At 50.8% G+C, this 20,640-nt stretch overlaps 2 protein-coding genes across 7 annotated transcripts in view; one reads left to right on the top strand and one right to left on the bottom strand.

Annotated features, from left to right (window-relative positions):
• Positions 1-2,592, top strand: part of HHAT (hedgehog acyltransferase) — a 161,620-nt gene extending 159,028 nt beyond the window's left edge. For 5 of the 6 annotated variants that reach the window (XM_006089916.3, XM_023754791.1, XM_023754793.1 and 2 more), the window contains one exon: positions 1,620-2,592. In XM_006089916.3, the coding sequence (XP_006089978.1) occupies positions 1,620-1,711 (92 nt within the window). In that variant the 3' untranslated portion in view covers positions 1,712-2,592. The remainder of the gene's footprint in view (positions 1-1,619) is intronic. The other variant, XR_002829557.1, reaches the window with a different exon arrangement.
• Positions 2,593-11,047: 8,455 nt separating this feature from the next.
• KCNH1 (potassium voltage-gated channel subfamily H member 1) overlaps positions 11,048-20,640 on the bottom strand; it is a 259,928-nt gene continuing 250,335 nt past the window's right edge. Inside the window, exon 10 of the mRNA XM_023754816.1 lies at positions 11,048-12,367. Coding sequence (XP_023610584.1) covers positions 11,513-12,367 — 855 coding nt within the window. The 3' untranslated portion in view covers positions 11,048-11,512. The remainder of the gene's footprint in view (positions 12,368-20,640) is intronic.

Here is a 20,640-nt window from a genome sequence, read left to right as displayed (position 1 = left end):
AATTGCTTAGCCATAGTAACCCTGAGTAAAATGACACTGCTCACTTTCTATTAGCTGTAGGCATTTCCCTCTGTGTTCTACACATTTTTCATTAGCTGTAGTTATTATATATCTCACCAATGTCTTATTAACAACTAGAGGCCTGGTGCACAAAATCTGTACACTTGTGTGTGTGTGGGGGGGGTCCCTCAGCCTGGCCTGTGCCCTCTTGCAGTGCGGGAGCGGGCCTAAGCCATTAGTTGGACATCCTTAGTGCTGTGGCGGAGGCAGGAGAGGCTCCCGCCACCACCGCTGCGCTTACCAGCTGTGAACCAGGCTCAGGGCTTCTGGCTGAGCGGTACTCCCCCTTTGGGAGCGCATTGACACCAGGGAACAGCTCCTGCATTGAGCCTCTGCCCCCTGGTGGTCAGTGCACTATTCAGTCGATTTGCATATTAGCCTTTTATTATATAGGATTATATAGGATATCATGATACTCTACCTATATCCTGTTACTCCATCTATTATACCATCTGCGTAGCAGGAAGAGAGCCTGCCTCCTCCCTACTCCTCCCCTGCCCCCTCTCTGCCTGCCCCTCCCTGTGTGGTAGCCACATCACAAGATCCCTGTTCCTTGGAGGGCCTGTGATGTTCACACTTCAGGTGGTCTCTCTGGTAGCTCATCCCTGGCCCTTTCCATCTAACAAATTCTTATCCCACATGGTGCAGTTTAACTGTGCTCTGCACACGTCATTATCTAGTACATATTACACGGCTCATAAATCCAAGTGGTGTGTGTCTTTTCTAAGCAAGAGTGGGAGCACCTCTGACTGAGGACTAGATCTTTCTATTTTGGCATCTGGTATCCTCCATAGCACCTCTGGCTCTCCAAAGCCCCCCATAAGTGTTTTAATAAGTAAAACATGTAGAAGACATGAAGATCATTCAGCAACAAATACTCAGCAGACAGAGCTGTTAATTAAAAGGAGAAAGAAAAGAGCCATCAGCTAATCTAAGACAAGTACTTGTAGAATGAACCATTAAAAGGTGTGAGTTTTGAAAGCAGATGTTCAATTTAGACTCTCTTGTGTGCTTACCAATGACACTTAATTCAAAATAATGGTCAATTTGTATTTTGAGATTTACTATGGGTCTCATGGACTGTTGTCCTTTTAAAACATTTTTAAAAATTTTTATTGATCTCAGAAGGAGATAGAAACACCCCCTCCTGGTGATTAAGCCTGCAACCTGGAAATGTGCACTGACGGGGAATTGAACCTCGACCTCCTGGTTCATATGTTGATGCTCAGCCACTGAGCCACACCAGCAGGGCATGTTGTTCTTGTTCTTTATTATTAACTGCTTTAGTTTTCTAAATACGTATTCTTTAAAAGCCTGTCCTATTTCTAAACATGATTTGCATTTGTGCTAGCACCCCCCTCATTTCATGCTGACCCCAGTGGGAATGTAAGGTTCAACTTGCTGGCATTCCAGTTAGAGCAGACTTTGCAGGAGGCATGTATCTTAATGGGTAAACCGAGGCCTATGCTGTTTCTTGGGTTGGAGGATAATTTGCATCTGTGGGAGGTCCCACCCCAGGCATTTCTAACTGCTCTTTCATCTCTCTCCTCCCGCTGCAGGCTGGCCGTGGGTGACCCTCTCTGTCCTGGGATTCCTGTACTGCTACTCCCACGTGGGCATTGCCTGGGCCCAGACATACTCCATGAACTAATGCCGGCGGGCCCAGGCCAGCCCTTGCTGTCGGCTTCCAACGCAAATGGTGCTTCTCCCTGACCTCACGCCCCAAGATAACCTCCAGGGGACCAGAGCTTGATCTGCTCTTTGGTTGAAGTTACTTCCAAGACCAGAAGCTTGAGACTCGACAACCAGAGAGTCTTCTAACTTTGGGAACCTAGAGATCGTCTCCCCCACCATCATCTTCCCGTTGGGTGAGCTGGGCCCAGAGCAGTAGAGTGTCTCGCCCAGCTGCACATCGTGACACTGTGGGCCCAGACCCAAGGCCCGTTGGGTTCTTTCTCCTTTACCACGAATTAAACACAATGGACATTTCTTGATTGAGACACAGCAATCCTGACTAGTGACAGGCCCGTCCTCCACTGGCCAATATTTCTGAAACGTCTTGGTGACATTTACGAGGACCTGCCCCATGTCCTGCAGTGTGATCTCTGGAACCAACACTGGGGTTTGAGCTACACCTTTCCCCTCCTCTGCAGCTGTGTTTCTAATCCCCCAGAAAAGTAGACAGAATATGCTCTGTCACATTTCAAGGAGTCGGTACCCAAGGAGACCTGCTATTTGAACTTCCTCGGGGTGATCTCCACTTGGCGGCTTGTTCCCCAGATTTGCGGAGAAATACAAACAGGCAGTGCCTCCACCCGACAGCGAATCGTTCCACATGGAGAAGCAGCATTTCAGAGCCAGGGATAGCGTATCCGCAGGCCGGTGCTACCAGGCAAGTTACAAAGGGTAAGGATGGCTTCCCGGTCTCTCCTCTCTCCACGCCAGTCCCAGCGTCATCTCCCCACTTAGCGGTTTACGTTCGTGGTTTACTCTGTTTTGTTTCAAATAAAATGGAGCTTTTTCTATCACACAGATAAGTCACTTTTTTTGTAGAATTGTTTAAGAACAGGGGTGGGGAACGTCCGGCCCACAGTCCATACAAGGCCCTCAACATCATTTGGTCTGGCCCTGCCAAGGCATTTAAGGGTGAGTTAATTAAATGTTTGACCAAATACAGCAGGCTAATTTTTAAGTTGATAATTTTGTATGGCCCTTGGTGGAAGAAAGGTTCCCCACCCCTGGTTTAGAATATTTTTTGAGGAAAATGTTTACAATCTAAACATACTTATATAACTCTTAATTCTTCACTTCTCTGGCAAGATGCTGACAGGCTGCTCATGGCCCCACGTGGTAGATCGTTCAGAATGCTTCTGTTTGGCTTTGGATGTTTTTGAGAGGGCGGTGGGGGTGGGGGTGTTAGAGGGGGATGTGAACAAGCTTTTATATTTGGATCCATAGTGTACCCAATTATGGGAGAACGTCAGACATCTTGGGCACACGAATTAAATCCTCACGAGGTTCACTTGGTCCTGGTCTGTGTCACACTGTCCCTGTGTACTCGCTGTGCTTATCAACTCGCCGAGCTTTAAACTCCACGTGCAGGACCAGTCATCTCGCGGCGTCCTTTCTTCCTAGCCACTCCGTTTGGAAGAGGGAGGGAGGGCCAGATGTGGATGAGCTGAGGTGGGCAGCAGCAGAGGGCGAAGGCTAGGGGGCCAGGCAGGCAGGGCAGCAGCGGCCTCAACAGCTGGCTTGGTACAGGAGGGGACAGGTAGGCGATCCCAAGGTGCTGGGTACTTTTAAGGAGGGCCTGAGGCTGGGGAGTGAGCACTCAAATGAATACAGTAAAACTTCATGGACTGACGCTGATTCGGGATTTGTGGTCAGTCAGAGGGAGTTGGGCTGAAGTTTACATGAAAGAAAAGGGATTTTTCCAAAGGGGGGAGAGGGGAGTGTGGTGATGATTATAAGGAAGTGTATGTACATGTATAAGTCATAGGAAAGATTTTGAACTCTTCAGAGAGACCATTTATATAAAAAAAGTAGGCTTGTTCATTCTTTATGTTGAAAGGAGTAATCCTGAATTTGTTTTAAGCTATTATATGATTTAGAGTGGTTCTCAGGAGTTACTAAGTGATTACTGTGTTGAGCTGTATATTTGAGGACCGATGAGCCGATATGTCAATTATGCCGGACCAATGTTTTCTTGCTTAAGCTTCTTGCTATTCCCCAACTATCATATGAAAATGATAACATACCTCTCTTGGTGCAAGTGAACTAAAATTTTGGAGTTTCTTTAAATGAAAGACTTGAGGTGCCTGGTCAGGCCGTAGTTTCAGCTGAGGAATATCTGGCCAGTCATGTTTTGTAGTCGTCAGCCCTGGCAACGTCAGGCGTAGGCTGGGAAACGGCTAGACAAGGCTCCAAGGTCACTCCCAGCCCCAGGACCCTTTGACCCCAACCTCGCAAAAGCCGAAGCGCTCCAAGCACGATTGCCAAGACCATCCCCAAGGAGGCAAGCAAGACATCTGAAGGACAGCCAGATCTTAAATCATTTTGACTAATTCTTGGGGCCACACAGAGACTTAAAAGTATCGTATTATTTCTTCAGATTAATTTGTTTGAAGTGACAGCAGAAAAACCCTTTTTCTATTCAAGACTGCAGACCTAGGAAAAAATCAATCATAATAATTTTATAATGATCTATATGTTGGGAGAATAGTAATTTAGTGGGAGGGGGTTCCCTTTAAAGAAATGGATACTGCTCACTTGCTTATTTAAAATAATGACTATAAGAAATTAACCATAATGTAATGAGCTTGTTTTCTGATAAACGGATCCATTTAGTAGGGCCACTATTACAAGCAGCTTATCCTAACGGGGCGGCCTCTCTCAGCATGTCAAGAAAGCTCGCTGAGGCCTTTCTTTCTTTTTTTAAAATATGTTTTTATTGATTTTTAGAGAGAGAGAGATAGAGAGGTGGAAACATCGATGAGAAACATGATTGGCTGCCTCCTGCCCGCCCCTACTGGGGATGAACTGCAACCTGGGCATGTGCCCTGACCAGGAATCAAACAGTGACCTCTTGGTTCATGGGTCAATGCTAAGCCACTGAGCCACACTGTCCAGGCTCTGAGGCCTTTCTTTTGACTAATTATAAAAATCATATTCATGGAGATTATTTTTTCTCCATTGAGGACATCTAAAGAATATAATGTTTACTGCTTTATTAGGGGAGATCTTTGGCACGAATACCAATCATTTCAAATTTTAAGCAATATACCCTTACATTATTTTTATTATGCTTTTTTTGGCAATTTAATTAAATAACAAGGTGTGGGGAAGAATGTCATTAAAGATACTGGATTCATTCTGTGGACTTATGAGATCAGGCAGAGGCCTGAATACGGCTTGCAGATCAGAGGGCTCACCCCTGAAGTTGTACTGTCTGTACAAAGAAAAGTGCTCCTGTTGAAACGTGGTCCATTGGTATTAAGAAAGAACTCAGGTTGGCAGTATTGTGGAGAACCTTGCCCTGGGCAGGAAGTCATGCCTATTAAAACCAGAGCAGGACAGAAACAGTGCTGGTGGAGGGCTAATTCAGGGCCAAGCAGTCCTCTACCCTCGTAGCTTCTGAGGACATCAGTGAGTTAAAGCACAGGTCAAACTCGTTCTGTCAACCTGTCCACACCAAATCATTCTGAAAAGATTTAGGTGTGGTGTCTTTTCACACTATATTTTAAAAGGCAGGACAGCATTCATATATCTTATACTACAAATTTCAATCCAAATTGTTCAAAATAAAAAAGTACATTTCTCAGTGGAGGTCAGTTTCAGATAAGTGTTAAGTCAGTGTGTGGTGCCATAATTTTCCAGTGACGCAGGCTTTGAAGACGTCTCTGTAACAGGTAGAACAGACACAGCTCTACTTCAGGTTATATTGCAAAGCCCCTTCACAACTGTTCACTTTGACACACAATCTTGGTGCCTCTAGAATTTTTTTTTTTTAATCCTCACCCAAGGATATTTTCCCCCCTTGATTTTTTTAGAGAGAGTGGAAGGGAGAGGGAGAGACAAAGAGAAACATCGATGTGAGAGAGACACATCGTTTGGTTGCCTCACAAAGAGAAACATCCATGTGAGAGAGACATCGATTGGTTGCCTCCCACACACACTGGAGATGAAACCTTCAGTCCAAGGGGCGATGCTCTAACCACTGAGTAACCCGGCTAGGACTCTAGATTTTTAAGTTCTCTAAAACCCACAATTGTAGGTGCCTCCAAATTAGAGCTTCCCAAGCTCTCAAAAAGGAGTAGGAAGTACCATTCTTGTTCTGTCATTTTAGGTACGAACACCCAATTGAAATTATATAAGGAAAGGCAAGAGTAAGTGTCATGTATAAAATAGTTTATTACCATAATAAATAAAATTAAACATTTTTTTTTACAAATATCATTTGTGCTTGTTTAAAAATGTTGAGAAGGGAATATCATCAATGGAGGGACCCAAATGTTCCTCTTAACATTCCCAAGTTGCAGACGTACAAGGGAGTTCCTGGCAGCATCCTCCACCTGCCACAAAAATAGTATCGGCTCATTTGCACTTGTGTTTCTTCATGCTCATTTGGACAAAGTGACAGATGCCAAGGAAAAAGAAAACCCAGTGCAGGATTTGGCAGGACTCAATGGAAAGAGTGTTAATCTAAGGAGAAGCCCCGGGATGACAAACTGCCCATGAGTAGGTGTCCTTGCAGTGTTGGCAGGATGTCGGATGGGGACCGTCCCAACTGATGCAGAAATACAGCGTCTGAATATTAAGAGAATACATTCATCGGGGGCGTTTGAATCTTTCTCAACACGAAGGTAGTTCATATCCTGATACAAGATCCGTGAGCTTCTCATTGTACAACTAATGGGTCCAGAAGTCACAGAGAAAGAGACAATGGCTCTAGGAAGGGTTTGATGGTGGGCCAGGAGGGCCTCCACCGGTCCGGCACCTGCAGGTTATTCAAGTCCAGTTCTAGAGGTTCCAGAATGAGTCTGAGAAGCTCGCGTGAAGAAGTTTCACGTGAAACTAAGCTTCAGGCAAATTCACATTGAACTTCGGGGGGTGGAAATGAAAACTTCCCCACAGGAACACCTTGGTTCTCCAGAAAATGGTGATTTCTCTGACGGCTGCCATCGGTGCTGAGAGGACACTGAAATCTCCTCCAGTTGGAGGGCACAAGAGCTGGTGAAGGTAATTTTTACCGAAGCGAGCGAGAAGACAGTACAATGATTTACACAGGAGAGCGGCTGTCCGGGGCCCAGTGGGCCCGCAGTGGCCTCCTCTTTAAGCAACGCTATGTGAGGGGGCAGGAAGGGGGAGGAGTGTTGGCAGCTCCAGTAGAGTTGGAGTTCCATTCAAGGGTCTTAAGGCTAAACATCGTTATTGCACTTCGTCAAATGCACTTCAATTCGCATCTCCACCAGGGGCGCCCAGGATTTCCCAGAAGGTGCACAAGGGGAGGCAGGGTTCTTCCGACACCTGGCATTCCTAAGGCATTCAGGTAGTCCCCACACAGACTTGGACGAAAGTCTGACACTTGGCTTTGTCGACCTGAATAGAGAGGCAAGCTCAACATTGCCAAAGAAGATGAGTTCTCAGGAATGGCCAAGGAACTGCCATTTAGGACTCGCCTGTAGTTTCCTACAGTTTGCTTGTCCCGAATAGCAATTCCTCTGTTATTCCCAAATTCATCTTTTTTTTGTTGTTGACAGTTTTGAGCTTGCCTTGAGTTTGCCTGTTTATTTAGGTCACATTCCTTGGTGTCAGTGGGACCTAAAAGAAACGACCTGCAAAGGACAGCGACCCTGGCAGCTCCTTCAGAATAGAGGGGGTGCCCTAACGAGCCCCTCTGTGCTCACAGCCTCTGTGAGTCTCCCTCACTTCCGGTTTGGGGAGTCTCCTCTGGGATGCTGAGCTCCCTCTCCCTCTTTATTCAGAACCTATTTAACTGCTTCATTCCTTCGGTTTCAGCGGTCATCTGCTCGTTTGTTTCCTTGTTAGAAGTGCACTAGAATTTTGGTATAATTACTTTGGAATTTTTGAGAGCAAAAATGAAAAATATCAATGGTCATGGGTCCAGCAAATAAATCTTACCAGAGTTCTCACCACCTCCTTGTGAGAGTTTTGGTCTCTGAAGCAAAAGACTCTGTGAGAGGATAAACCGGTCACAGACAGGCCAGACTGACATCAGGTTGCCTGCCAACAGCCAGGAAAATGTCTGTGAAACGAAGGGACACCTGGGCCTGAGTGGAACAACTAGAGCAAAAGTCGTTCTCTAGGAGAAAAAAACAAAAAACAAAATGTATCCGTGAAAGGCACACTGTCCTAGTTGTCCTAGTAGTGAAACAAAACAACTCCCTACCTGAAAGCGCCCCCTTCAGACTAGTTAGGAATGTTTCTTTTGCTCTCAAGAATACCTCTGAGAAATGGGGGCCCAGGCCTCTGAATGCCCTGAGGACGGCCCTCCTTCAGGGACCCCAGCTGGCTTTATGTTAAAGGTTAGTTTTGCTTCATGTGCATTTTTTTACTAAATGGAGCAACCTTACTGAAGACTAGTTAGCACGTCAGTGGTCATTATGCAGAACTCTCAGTCTCCCCAAACTTTTCTCAGGACTAGATTAGAGAAGATCGCGGCAGTAGAACTAAAGGATCTGAATGGGAAAGCGACGTTAATTGGTACTTAGAGGCTTCTAAACAGATTCGGGCCTCTTTACAAATACCATTTCTAGGTTAACCGAAGCTACTAAATGACTAAAAGGAGATTTAAAAGCCTCTGAGGCCTCTTGCCTGGCAGCACCAACTGTGGCTTCCCCTAACCCTATGGCGCCACCTGCTCTGTATCTACCTTTGCCCTCTTCTAACCCCTTCCTTTAGCACAGTGGTTCTCAACCTTCTGGCCCTTTAAATACAGTTCCTCATGGTGTGACCCAACCATAAAATTATTTTCGTTGCTACTTCATAACTGTAATTTTGCTACTGTTATGAATCGTAATGTAAATATCTGATATGCAGGATGGTCTTAGGCGACCCCTGTGAAAGGGTCGTTTGACCCCCAAAGGGGTCGAGACCCACAGGTTGAGAACCGCTGCTTTAGCAGAAGGTTCCTCTCCGCTAGTGCTAAAACCTTACCCTCTAACCCTCTTAAAACTCTCCCTTTTCTCAGGCCTTCGGAGGGTCATGGCATGGTTTACAGGGGAAGGTTCAGCCATTGCTTGGGATGTGAAGCTCTCAGTCCTTACTGGGAACCCAGAGCAGCGTTCAGGCAAGCGCAGGTGGTTAGCACAAAGCAGCCTCTGACCCAGTGCATGTCATAAACATGAAAGAAGAGAAGGTTTGGCTCATTTAAAAAATCTTCCCCCCCCACCCCCCGAGAAAACAATTACAGCAAAAGTCCCTAAAACCCTTAAATGGAGAACAAAAGCATATACAGACATGTGTGCTCTCCCTGTCACGTGCCGTGGGCCCTGTGACCTCAAGGTGAACAGGCCTGGGCTTCCAGTCAAGCCCAGTTTGAGTCCTAAGGGTCAATCCTAGGAGTGCATTCATGAAGCTTTATTTCCCCCCCAAACAAGTCTGGGCTTCAGAGCCTCAGGCATCAGCATCTTAGCCCCTCAGAACCAGATGGGGAGTCATTTCTGAATGGACACCTGTGCCCCTCAGGCAGGGATGACGGGAGGCGGAAGGGCTGGGCGGGGGCCTGGAGAGTGGGCAGGTGTGTCTGAAGCTGGCTGCTAGTGGTCAGGCCCGTGCCTCCTTTAAATGCAGCGCCCCGAACCTTTGGGATTCCAGCAGGTGAGGAGCATGTTTAAGGAAAGGCAAGCCAGAACATTCTGGAAAAGCTGATAGATGGGATTCTGGATATTTTATAGCCTCTGCCCCAAGGACTCATTGGCAGCTTCTCAACTTAAAGAAGCTGAGAGCCCGTGGCTTTACCCAGGATCACAAACCATCATGGCTCTGCCTCAGGAAATCTCACTTTTCTCTCTAGGCTTCCATCTGAGGTTCAATTTAATCATTTCTCAGCCTCGGGAAGCCTGGGGTCACCCCTGTAAGCCTCGCGTGAGAGCACGGGACCCCTGGGGAAGGTCCCTGGCCTTGACCTCCAGACTTGGCTCTCCAGGGCCATCTGTGCCAACCCTGGGAGCCAGGAGAGGACAGCCCCACTCTGCCCAGATGACTGAGGGCCAAGTCCTGGGTCGAACCATGGCCACTGACCATCTCTGCTGGGGCAGGTCCTGACCTGTCGGGTCCCCTCAGTCCCAGGGAAATCAGCCCTGGGGTCCAGGTTCTCTGCAGCAAGACACTGCGGGCACAGGCGCTAAGAGGGCTGTGCAGTGTAGCCGGTGCAGAGAGAGGCCAGGGCCCTGGCACTCCATGCTGTCACTCACAGGCCAGACCACCTGCATGCTGGCCTCCCTCTCCCAGAGCTGAGTTCTTAGAACTGAACTTCCAACCTTGCTTGTCAGTTTTTAAGGGTCCTGGTTCCTCTCTGCAGGGCCGACACCTGGGCGAGCCCCACTTTGCTTGGGAGGGAACTCTTGCCTTTCCCAGACACCGATGGCAGCAGCCCAAGCACAGGAATGACCTGCCCCAGGTCGTAGGAAGCAGTGGAGAGTCCCCGAGGACTGTGGCATAGGGACTTGGATGGCCCACAGGCGGCCCCACGATCATCGTCCTGAGCTCAGACCTTCCCTGCGGACCATGGCTCCACGGCCACCTCTCTCCACCACCTCACAGAGACTTCTGGAAAACCCACTGCCCCGTTCTCTTTTCCCAGCTCCGGAAGCGAGGACCATCATGGCCTTGCAATGTTTTCAGAGTTCCTCTTGAAGTTCTACTGACTCTAGTAGGAGGTAAAGAGAGTAGCTTTAAAATAAGGCCAAGCCTGGCTCCTGCGTGTCCTAGAACGACCCCATACAGCGGACAAAATCCAGACTTCTGAAGGGCAATCCCAATGAGAATGATAATAGAAACAGAGCACTTGCTACAATCATTTTTCTGAGGTTATGTGTGTCTGCTTGGCTAATGAAGCAACTCTGGGCTCATCACCCTTCCTGCCGATGTCCCATACCCTGAGGAATGCCACAGGAGCACGTGGGGAGAGGCGGAGAAGGACAGGAAGCAAAGGGGCCTGGTGATGAGGCCAGTGGCATGAAGCAAGGCCAGAATTCATCTGGGGCCCCCAGAGCCCTCCCCTCGGAACATCCTTAGGAGCCAGCTGCGGAGAATCCCTAAATCCCAAGGGCCCCTCTCCAGCTCTGACGCTTGGTCCAACTCTTTGGAGAAAGGAGCCGGGGGAGTCCCCGCTCTGTGTCTGTGGGATGCACCCACAGCACCTCAGCTGCTTTTTGGCCTTAACCATTACAGACAGGAAGTTGAAGGGCGCTCCCCTCCCTGTCCCTCAAACTCCCCTGGTCCCGAGCTCCTTACAAACGACGACTGTAGGAAAATAGACGGTGATGCCAGACACAGGCTGTACAAGGACAGGGAATGCTGGGAAGTCCTGTGCCCACCACAGTCTTCGGGGACTGGGAGAAGGAGCAGACCCACGTGAGGGGCTCTCGGTGCTCCCCCACCAATGTCCAAATGGCGGCTGCTCTTTTCTGGTAGTTTTCATCTTTTACTAATATCACGGCAGTAAAAAATTAAAAATGAAGGGAAACACCCTTTAGACCGCATGCCCCCTCTTCCGAAATTGTGCAAAGACAGTCCCGGTGCACACTCTCCTCCCCGCGCCTTTGACGGAAGGAGAGCGTGTGCCCAAGCAACTGGTCCCACTTTGGTTTTCTGTCAGGAAGAGCCTGCTCTGAGAGTTGCTGCTCATGTAGGTGTGTGTGGTGGGGGTGTTGCCTAGGGCGGGGCGGGAGGGTCGGTTTTTGTCTCTGACTGTTCATGAACAGGCCTCTCAGCTGGCGCCGAAAATGTCTCTCCCCGATTCTGGGGAGTGGGGCCCGGATATTTCGAACAGCTCCTGGGGGGACTGGGAGGACCTTCTGGACGCTAATATCCTGAGGATCTCGGCCAGCTGTGTCTCGATGTGGGTCATTTTGGCGTGCAGGGCCTTGATGTCCTCCTTCAGCTCCAGCTTGGCCTCCAGGATGCTGGCCTGCAGCGTCTGCTCGGGGATGGGGTAGAAGGAGTGCTTGACCTCGGCCAAGATGGGGCTCCGGTCCTGGGGGCTCCTGGCCTCGCCCACGTTGTCCAGGCGCAGGTCGCTCTTGGTGATGCCGCTGTCACACGAGTCCGTCTTCTTCAGGGTGGCCTCCCCGGCCGCCTTGGTCCTCTCGGGGAGCGTCTCCATGGACTCGGCCTTGGATACCTTGTTCCAGTCCTCGCCCTTCCCGCAGGCATCTCGGAAGCGGGCCCAGCCCTTGCGCTTGGCACAGTCGCCGGCCTTGGCGCCCAGGCACTCGGACCCGGGCGCGTGCAGCTTGGCGAGGTCCGGCGCCCCCGCCCTCGGGGGGCAGGTCTGGAGGGACACGGGCGTGGCGGGGCTCTCGCGCACCGTGACCACGCTGGCCTTCACCAGGCTGTGGTTGGCCGAGGCATGCTCCACCAGGACGCTGCCCTTCTCCACGTCCAGGTCATCCAGGTCCCGGCCCCCCCTCTCGGCCGCCAGCCTGGCCTCTTTCTGCTGCCGGAACCTCTGGAAGAGTCTCCGGACAGGATGGTCTGGGGGCAGGATCAGGGGGGCCTCATTCTTCCTTTTCATGCGCTCTTCCTCTTCCCGCTTCACGTCGCTGATCTTCCGGAACACGATCTGGGGGGAGACAGAATGACACGCGTGTTAATGGGCCACGTGGTCCCTCTGCAGGTCACAGCTCTGGCTTCCAGCCCGCCCCCACGGGCAAGGCTCCCAGCCCCTCACATCTCTGCCAAAGCCTTCTGGGCTTGGCTTGGTGACCGCCTTCACTTGCCTTTTCCTAAACTCTTCTTGGCTTCCCAACAGCAAGAAATGGACTCTTACTGTGTCCTCTTCAAGAGGGGTTCTGTTCTTTGTAAGCCTCAGTTCCCAAACAAGATACCGGCTGTTTACATCTTTATTCTATTACCTCAGAAAGTTCCCAGGGGCCTAGCACAGTACTTTGCATATCATCTCATATTTTTTACTATATATATATATATATATATGGTCTACCCTAAGAGAATAGGGATTGTCTCTTTTGTTCTCTGTTTCCAGAACTTGGAAAACGCCTGGTAACTAGGGGCCCTTTGTAAACATTTGTGGAATGAATAAATGAATGAATAATAGATAAATATGAGCTAATGAATCAATGGGGGAAAGATGAAATCACAGAGCTCATTAATGTTGTAAAAGGAAGGAATTGGTTCAGACACACAGTCTTCTTACCCACTCTCAACATTAAAGGGCAGGGGCAGTCTTGAGACGAAATGAGATGTTTTAAGGCTAAAGAAAAGAAAGCACTTCTTCAAATATTGAGGAGTCAACACAAAACTTATCCCAGGAGGTTGTACAGTGGAGCAGACCGCAGGTTAAAGGCTTAGTATGCGTCCACGGTGGACACGTAGCTCCTCCTTGAGTTGGATGTGCTCCTCAGCCAAACACCCCTCAGGTCATTCACTTGTGGCCGTGTCATCAGAGGGGGCAGCTCAGCACTCACAGGCTACAGTCTCCTCGGATCTATGCTGATTCTCTGAAGCTCTTGGCTTTTCCCAGAGTGCCATGCTGGTGCTGCCCTCGCTTATCCTGGGTGCCCGGGGCAGCCCCACCTGAACGTCACTGGCTCATCCAATGCGAAGGTGAACCGGGAAAGAGCTGCCTGCAATTCCAGAAGTGCCTTTACGCCCCCTTTGGAAGTCAGAGAATAAGACCAGCAGCCCTGCGGACACAGAGCTGATGTGGCCTGACGGCTTTGCTTATCTGGGGTCTAGGGCTCTGCTTGCTAACTTCCACCGCTGTTTTGGAGAAGTTGGTCATGGACTCTTTTCTCAGAGGCAGCCATGACCAGACATTTGGCCAAGTGCTTTAGATCCAAGTGGGCAGGAGTGACCGCGTGACTCACGACCACGAGTCTATGCTGCCACAGCAGCTCCTCTGCTCTGAAATGCTCCCCAGCTCCCACAGCAGCAGCGTGCCCTCGGAATGATGGGCAAGACCCCACGCCCAGGATGCCCTCTGCTCTGAACAGGCTCTCGCTGGAGGCCTGGGAAAGTCTGTCTTGCTTTTCTAAATGTTCGGTGAAATTTTAACAGGTGCCATGAAGGTGGAAAGTTTCAAAATGAAATGAATTTGAGCCACATGACAATGTTAAATTTGCTGCTTTACTGGAGGACTTCTCAGAGCCTTAACGTGCTAGTGAGCCTTACGAATGTCAAAGACGACAATATCCCAGGCAGCATTTCTGAAATTCTTTCCTCCAGACCCTCTCTTTGGAAAGGGTAGTGTCCCCCAGAACCCCCTCTGCCCAACACTGAAATTACATCAGTGTGGGGGGATGAGGCACCCTCTGTATTTGTGCAGAGCCCTAATGGATGGGAAGGCTGTTTCCATGTTTCAGCTAAATGGTGCCTATCTCGGCCCCTACTGTGGAGCCCCTGGAGTTTGGGGTTTGGAGTCTCCATTGCAGATTCACTGCCCCCTGGTGGATGGAAATGGATCAATTCAAACACTAAGATGACTGATGAAGCTGTGGGATCAGCTCGCCTGCCCATCAGTGGCTCTATATGCTCTGTCTGTACTGAGCAATTTCAGGTCCTGAAATAACGCCCATCAATATCATCTTCCACCCCATTCCTTCAACAGGACTCCTACGTAACCTTCAGGATTCAGCTTAGGAGTCATCTACTCCAGCAAGCTTCCCTGCCTCTCCCTGACCCCCGGTCAGAAGACCTTCCTGGTGGTACCAGGCTTGGGGCAGCCACATGCTCCTCCATCGCAGATTCTTGTTAAGAGGCAGCATTTTGCCTGTTTGTCACTGCCTTAGGCAGTAGCTCCCTGAAGGTGGGCACAATGCTTTATTCTCCATTGTATTTTTTGTGTGGGTGTGTGTTCTTCACCTTCAGTATCAGGCCTGGTACATACGATGCTCCATCAGTGGTCAATGAATCAATGAATGCATCAGTGAATAAATTGTGGCCAACCCCCTGTTTGTGAGGCCCATGCTAGGGTGAAAGAGGTGATGTGTATGCCCCCAGCACGCACACACACATGTCTCTTTCTGATGTTTGTGGTCTAGCAGAGAGAGAGAAAAAGAGATTACAGGTCGCTTTCTCAGTGCACACCACAGAAGCTCCTGTAGAGGAACGAATAAGTAAAATCCTAAGGGACTTCCATTTTCACTCATCTTTAAATCAGACTGACCTAATACTGATTTCATCATCCCTGCCCGACCAATTTTTATTTTTTCAATCTCTTACATGAGCTCAGCGAGCTGATATTTAGAAGTAGCCCTGAGATGAAGGTTTTTAACAGGTGCCACGAAGGTGAAAAGTTTGGAAATGAAATTAATTTGAGCCACACGAAGGCCGGGCCCTGAGCAAGCGCCCTCACACCCGCCCTCACCAGCTGGACGGCCTCGTCCCCAAACTCCCAGCAGAGCAGCGCCAGGTTTTCCTGTTTCATGTATTGGGCTTCGGTGTAAGATTTCATTCTGGGAAAGGATTCCTTGGTCCAAAAAAACCCACTGGATGAGATCACCTCTGAAGTCCCTTTGAGAACGAACAATTTGTGATTATAATAGCACAGTCCTTTTTATTGTGCTTTACAGCTTATTCCACATACTCAAGTGCATTCTCTCATTTAAGCCAAAATTCCAGGGAGGGGTGCAGGGGTCTCCCCCACAGTTTGACAGTTGAGGAGACTGGGGCTTAGCTGGTAGAGCGACCTGCTGAAGGTCACACCGCTAGGTAGAAACAGAACTCCAGGGTGTGGATCAGGGCTCTTGCCTTGAATCACCTTTGTTCACACTGGCCATCTATAGACAGGGGCCACAGCAACAGAGAGGCGCAGGGTCTGTTTGGAGCGGTTGTTACCAGGGGCCCTCGAATCACCCCTGGGAAGGCCCAGCCTCGGGGACAGGCTGACACGGATCATGGCACCAGTGATGGGCTAAGTCCGACCTTCCTGCCCAGCCAGTGTCCTGCCAGCCCACAGCAGGGCCTGACGTGTTGGGCGTGTGAGGCCCACACAGAATGCTAAACAGCTCAGGACTTACTGGACTATGGGGAGACAGAGGATGCCTCAGGGCAGGGACGGCAGCTGTGCCTCCCTCATCCATCTCCGCATCCGTCTGAGAGCTCACCAAGCAAGGGCCCTGAGTCTGGGAGGCCTTTGATGAGCGGTGGTTAAGCTGAAATGAATTGACACCCCACTCCCCAAGCTGCAGGGCCTTCTGAGAAGCTATTTTCAGGTTTATTTGAAAAAGTGTTCTCCCTCTTCTAGATTGTATCCAAAGAGGGCCTGGCCCCTCTCGAGCCCACCAAAATGAGGCCAAGGGGAGCAGGAGGGTCCCAGTAGCACACGGAGGGAAAGACAGGTGAGGGAGGGGGTGGACCGCCCAGAGTCCTGACGGCACAGCAAATGGGAGCCTGGTGCTTAAAAGAGTAAAACTGTATCTAACATGTGCAATGTCAATTCTCAGTGACATTATGAGCAAATGAGCAGAGGCTAAGGTATGAATCATAGGAAACCGTAGGTAAACTAAAAGGGATTTAGCTTGGTTTTTATTAGACTCAGACACACATCCCCAAACTGAAACCCACAGAGAGCAGGAGAAAGAACACAGGCTCGGAGTGGCCCCAGCTCCACCACTGTGTGACCTTGGGCCAATCACGTGCCTCCTGGCTGGACCAGATGAACAGGTCTCAAATGTGGCCGTGCTTCAGAACCACCTGGAGAGGCTGCTATCTACAGAGCGAGATGTTCCCTGGCAAGGTCAGCAACTGGCGTTGGTAACAAGCCCCCAGGTGAGTCTGATGCAGGCGGCCTGACCTGACCCGTGGACCACAGTCTCAGAACCCTGGGTTGATGGCTGGTGTGATCATGACCCTCTGCTGTCTGCGTGCTCCCCTGTGAGTGGCCACACACTACCCGCCGCCTTCTCACCTCCCTGCCTGGCTCAGCCCTCCTGTGTGCTGTCCGGGATTGAGCCTCGGGGGCGGGGGGCGGGGGAGAGAGGGTTCTGGGAATGCCAGCAGGATGACTCCAATGAGTCCCTGGTCCCTAAAGGGTGTCTGAAAGGGGACTGGCAAACTCTCAGCTTAAGTCCAAGGTTCTAGGGGCCCAGGGTGGGCGGGAGCTGGTGGGGTTGGCATGGAGTGACAGGCAGCATGAGCACAAGCTCTGGGAATCAGACAGACTTGTTCCCCAAGCCTCCGTGTCTCGTCTATAAAAGCAGATATCGCTCCTGACTTCATAAGGCTACCAGAGGATTAAGCTGGATAACATCGGCAAGCCTTTAAGAAGAGTGCCTGACATTTAACAGTTGCTGAGTAAATGCAGTACGTATCATTCTTCAAGGGGTGACTTTTGAGATGATTCTAGAAGGATGAGCTGGAATTAGGTAGAAAAGGGAACAGCACATGGAAGGACACCACGGCAGACATGCCACCTGCCACAGAAAAGTGTCTTCGTGGTGGCGGTCCCGGTGGGGTGGGGGCAGTGATGGGCCAGGCACCGCTGTTAAACGGGTGGTGTGTGCTGCCTCATGCCCTCCTGACAGCAGCCCCCCAGGTGGACACAATCACTGTCCTCCTTTTTCAGATGAAGAAACTGAGTGGCTAAGACTTGAACCCTGACCACCAGAGGCCCCACCCATGCCCACGTGCTAAGCCATTCTGCTGGGGAAGATGCCTTGGTTTCAGGAAAAGGACAGTTTCTCTCAGCATATGTTGATAACCTCTAGCCCTGTCCTGCCACCCCTCTCTGCTCCTTTCTTTCCCTATCCATCAGCAGCTTCTCTAAAGAATTCAGGCACAGAACATTGAAGCAGAGAGAAGACCTGGCCCAGGGGAGGAGAGAGGCCAAGAAGCAGAGACCCCTGAGCATTTAAGGAGGGGCCGATTCACTAGGTACATCAGGCCTTTGATTCCTCAGGACGGGGCATGACTTCAGACGAGATCCAGCCTTGCTGGCCCAGGCAAGCAGGTGAGCCGCCGGCCCCTGGCATCTCAGTAAGGCCATACTGTCACTCTCCTTGCTTTGTGCTCCCTCTGTGTAGCAGATCGAATCGTGGACACCAAAAGGTACGTCCAGCTGGAACCTCAAACGTGACCTTATTTGGAATAAGGGTCTTTGCAGATTAATACGGTAAGGATCTTGAGATGAAATTATTCTGCGTTAGGGTGAGCCCTCCATCCAGTGAGAGTCCTTCTAAGGGACAGAAAAGGGTAGCTCTCACCCACAAGCCCACGAAGAGCTACCCTTCTTTCACAGTGAGGGACTCAGGCTCAGAGAGGTGCAGGGCTTTCCTGGCAGCTCATTCAACTAGTCTATAGAGCAGTGATCAGGGCCCACGTCAGCTGACACCCGAGCTCTGCCGTCAGGGCTGGGGTCTCAAAGATCCAAGAGTGGGGTGGGCCTTGGGGGGTGGGCCTTGGGAAGCGCCCTGGGCAGGTCTCCAGGGCCTTAGGGAAAGCCAAGCCCCTGGAGCTGGGAGGGCTCCCCTGGTAGACGGAACACGGAAACACGGGCAGGACTCCCACGCGCAGGGGGCTTTGAGCGTGGCCTGGGCTGTGCAGTGAACACCCCTGAGGACGAATGAGATCATGAGAAACTATAGCCAATGCTCATCACCCAGACCCAGGACTGCCTCCTGCCCCGGGACTGGGGCTGAGAACTCATTTCCATCCTCAGGACTGTTCACCCCCCTCGATGGCAGCCCCCTAAGCTTCTTTTGCCAAATGCAGACGTAGGATGTGCTTATTTCAATCCCAGATGATGCCTCATTCCTAGAGAGCAAGCACCGTAACTTGTCTCCCACACTGCACGTTCACACCAAAGCCCATGCTGCTGCCACCCCTGCCACAGAGGGAGGGGCGTGCCCTCCTTCTGGCCTGTGGCCTGCGCTGGGCTCGGGCACCAGCTCCTCTGAAAAGGGGCCTGGCCATGCGATCTGCCAAAGGCCATCTTTTCCAAAGCCCTTCTCGTCTTGCCCCCACCAGCCACACCCCCATCCGCGGCAAGCCTGTTTCCGGTAGAGTAACCCACATCAATGCATCTGGGAAAGTGACATTTTAATTTTCAGGAAGCAGCTGATGCAGAATTAGGGGACTGGTGGTGCATATCAAGTGGCTGCATCCCTTCCACCTCCTCTGTTCTGTGTTTTTTTTTACACGCTATCCCTGCAAGCCCATGGCGCAGGGACCGATACACGGATGGCAGAAGTTGGTCCTGAACCCTGTACAGAATTCAGAGGCCCCTTGACTGGGCTGCGGGAGCTAGCCTGCACTTTTTTCAACGTTTCTCTCTCACAACGAGAAACAACCTCTGGGCTTCCTATTTAACCCAGAAGCTGAACATCTGGACAATTTGTCCTTCCCAACCCATGCCGATACTCAGCCTGCTGACTCCAAGCAGGGTGCTGCAGTGTTCTTGGCCGGCATGAGGGAGCCAGGCAGGGGCAGCAGAAGCACTGCACATGGGTCCCCCGTCAGTTCTCAGCACCCCAGGCTGGTGTCTCCCCAGGGAGCCTACCAACTCTCCAGGGCCATAGAAAGACCACCGGAGATGTCACATGTAAAGTGCCTGACACCCATAGCACACCCTCAGTAAGTGCTGCCCGTTAATACTACGAACCTAGATTTGACCCTGTCATGTTTTCCCCACTGGTGCTTCCGTCAGAGAGAGGATGAAATGCTGCCTTCCCAGCTCTCCTGCGAGATCTCTGAGCACAGAAGCCACGCCTCATATTTCTGTATCTCACAGCACCTGTATCTCATATTTCTGCACACAGCACCTGGTTTTGAAGTACAGTGGTCTGTTCTTGGACTAAACCTGTGACCCCAGGCTTGTGTTCTTAGTTTCTCCTTTTGCTTTGGAGGCCCAGCCCCAGAGCAAGAGGGCACAGACCAGCTGCTAAATGAACAGGCAGAATCCAGGTGCCCTGCATGGGGTCGGTGTTCAGAAATGGTGCCCCAGGACTGAAGGGCAGAGTGTACCCTGTCGGCAGCCAGCCCTGGGAGGGGGAGGCCCCTCACTCGGGGATTGCCCATCACACCCAGCTGTCAGCATCAGGGAGCAGCACCCAAGCAGGGAGAGGGGCCCCGGGGCAGAGCAGACACCACAGTGCCATCTCCTGGGTCAAGGGTGGGAAGCGTCTGGTGCCACCTAAGACCCTGTCCCAAGGGCAGGGGCCCTTCCCGCGCCTGCTGTGCCGTCTAAAGGAAGGGAGGGCCGAGGCGCCGCACAAAGCCTGGGGTCTGGGTAGGAGAACTCTGACTTCCTGCCGTTTCAGAGTTTAGGTTATCACTCTCATTTCTAGTAACAATCTCCCGGCCTCAAAGATTAGAGACCCCGGGCGCCGGCACAGCCTCTCCTCCATAGACTCATTCCCGTTTCTCCTCTATTTGCAGTGGCCAGCGGTTCCTCTGATCACAAAAACAGAGGAGCCCACAGAGGGACCTCAAGAGGCACTTGGTCCAGTCCTGTGTCTTCTCACCCATCCAATGCAGCCGGCCATTACCCCTGGCATGACAACGTGACCACTGGCATCCGTGCCCTGCGTGTGCTCGGCAAGCTGGTACACACTGTTGCCTTTGGGACCGCAGTGGCCCTGCAGCACACGTGGGGCTCGTGTTCTTATGTTGCACAGATGGAGAGAGTGGGAGAGCAAGGCCCGTGTTTCCCAGGCTGAGGGCAACCTTCTACTGAAGGCCCTTTCGGATAATTCCCAATCGCCAGTTTAAACGGGAAATGGAATTTATAGAAGAATGGAATAGATGATTTGCTCATATATTACGTCTACCCGTCCATAAAAAACAAAAGGGTCGGAGAGCCTTCCCCCTCTTTCTTTAACGGAAGATGCAAGGTATTTACGTCTAGCCATTACAGGGAGCAAAGGGAGGGTTCCCCCA

This window comes from Myotis lucifugus, unplaced genomic scaffold (genome assembly GCF_000147115.1).
Source record: "Myotis lucifugus unplaced genomic scaffold, Myoluc2.0 scaffold_65, whole genome shotgun sequence".
NCBI lineage: Eukaryota > Metazoa > Chordata > Mammalia > Chiroptera > Vespertilionidae > Myotis > Myotis lucifugus.
This window is presented reverse-complemented; position numbering and strand designations above follow the sequence as displayed.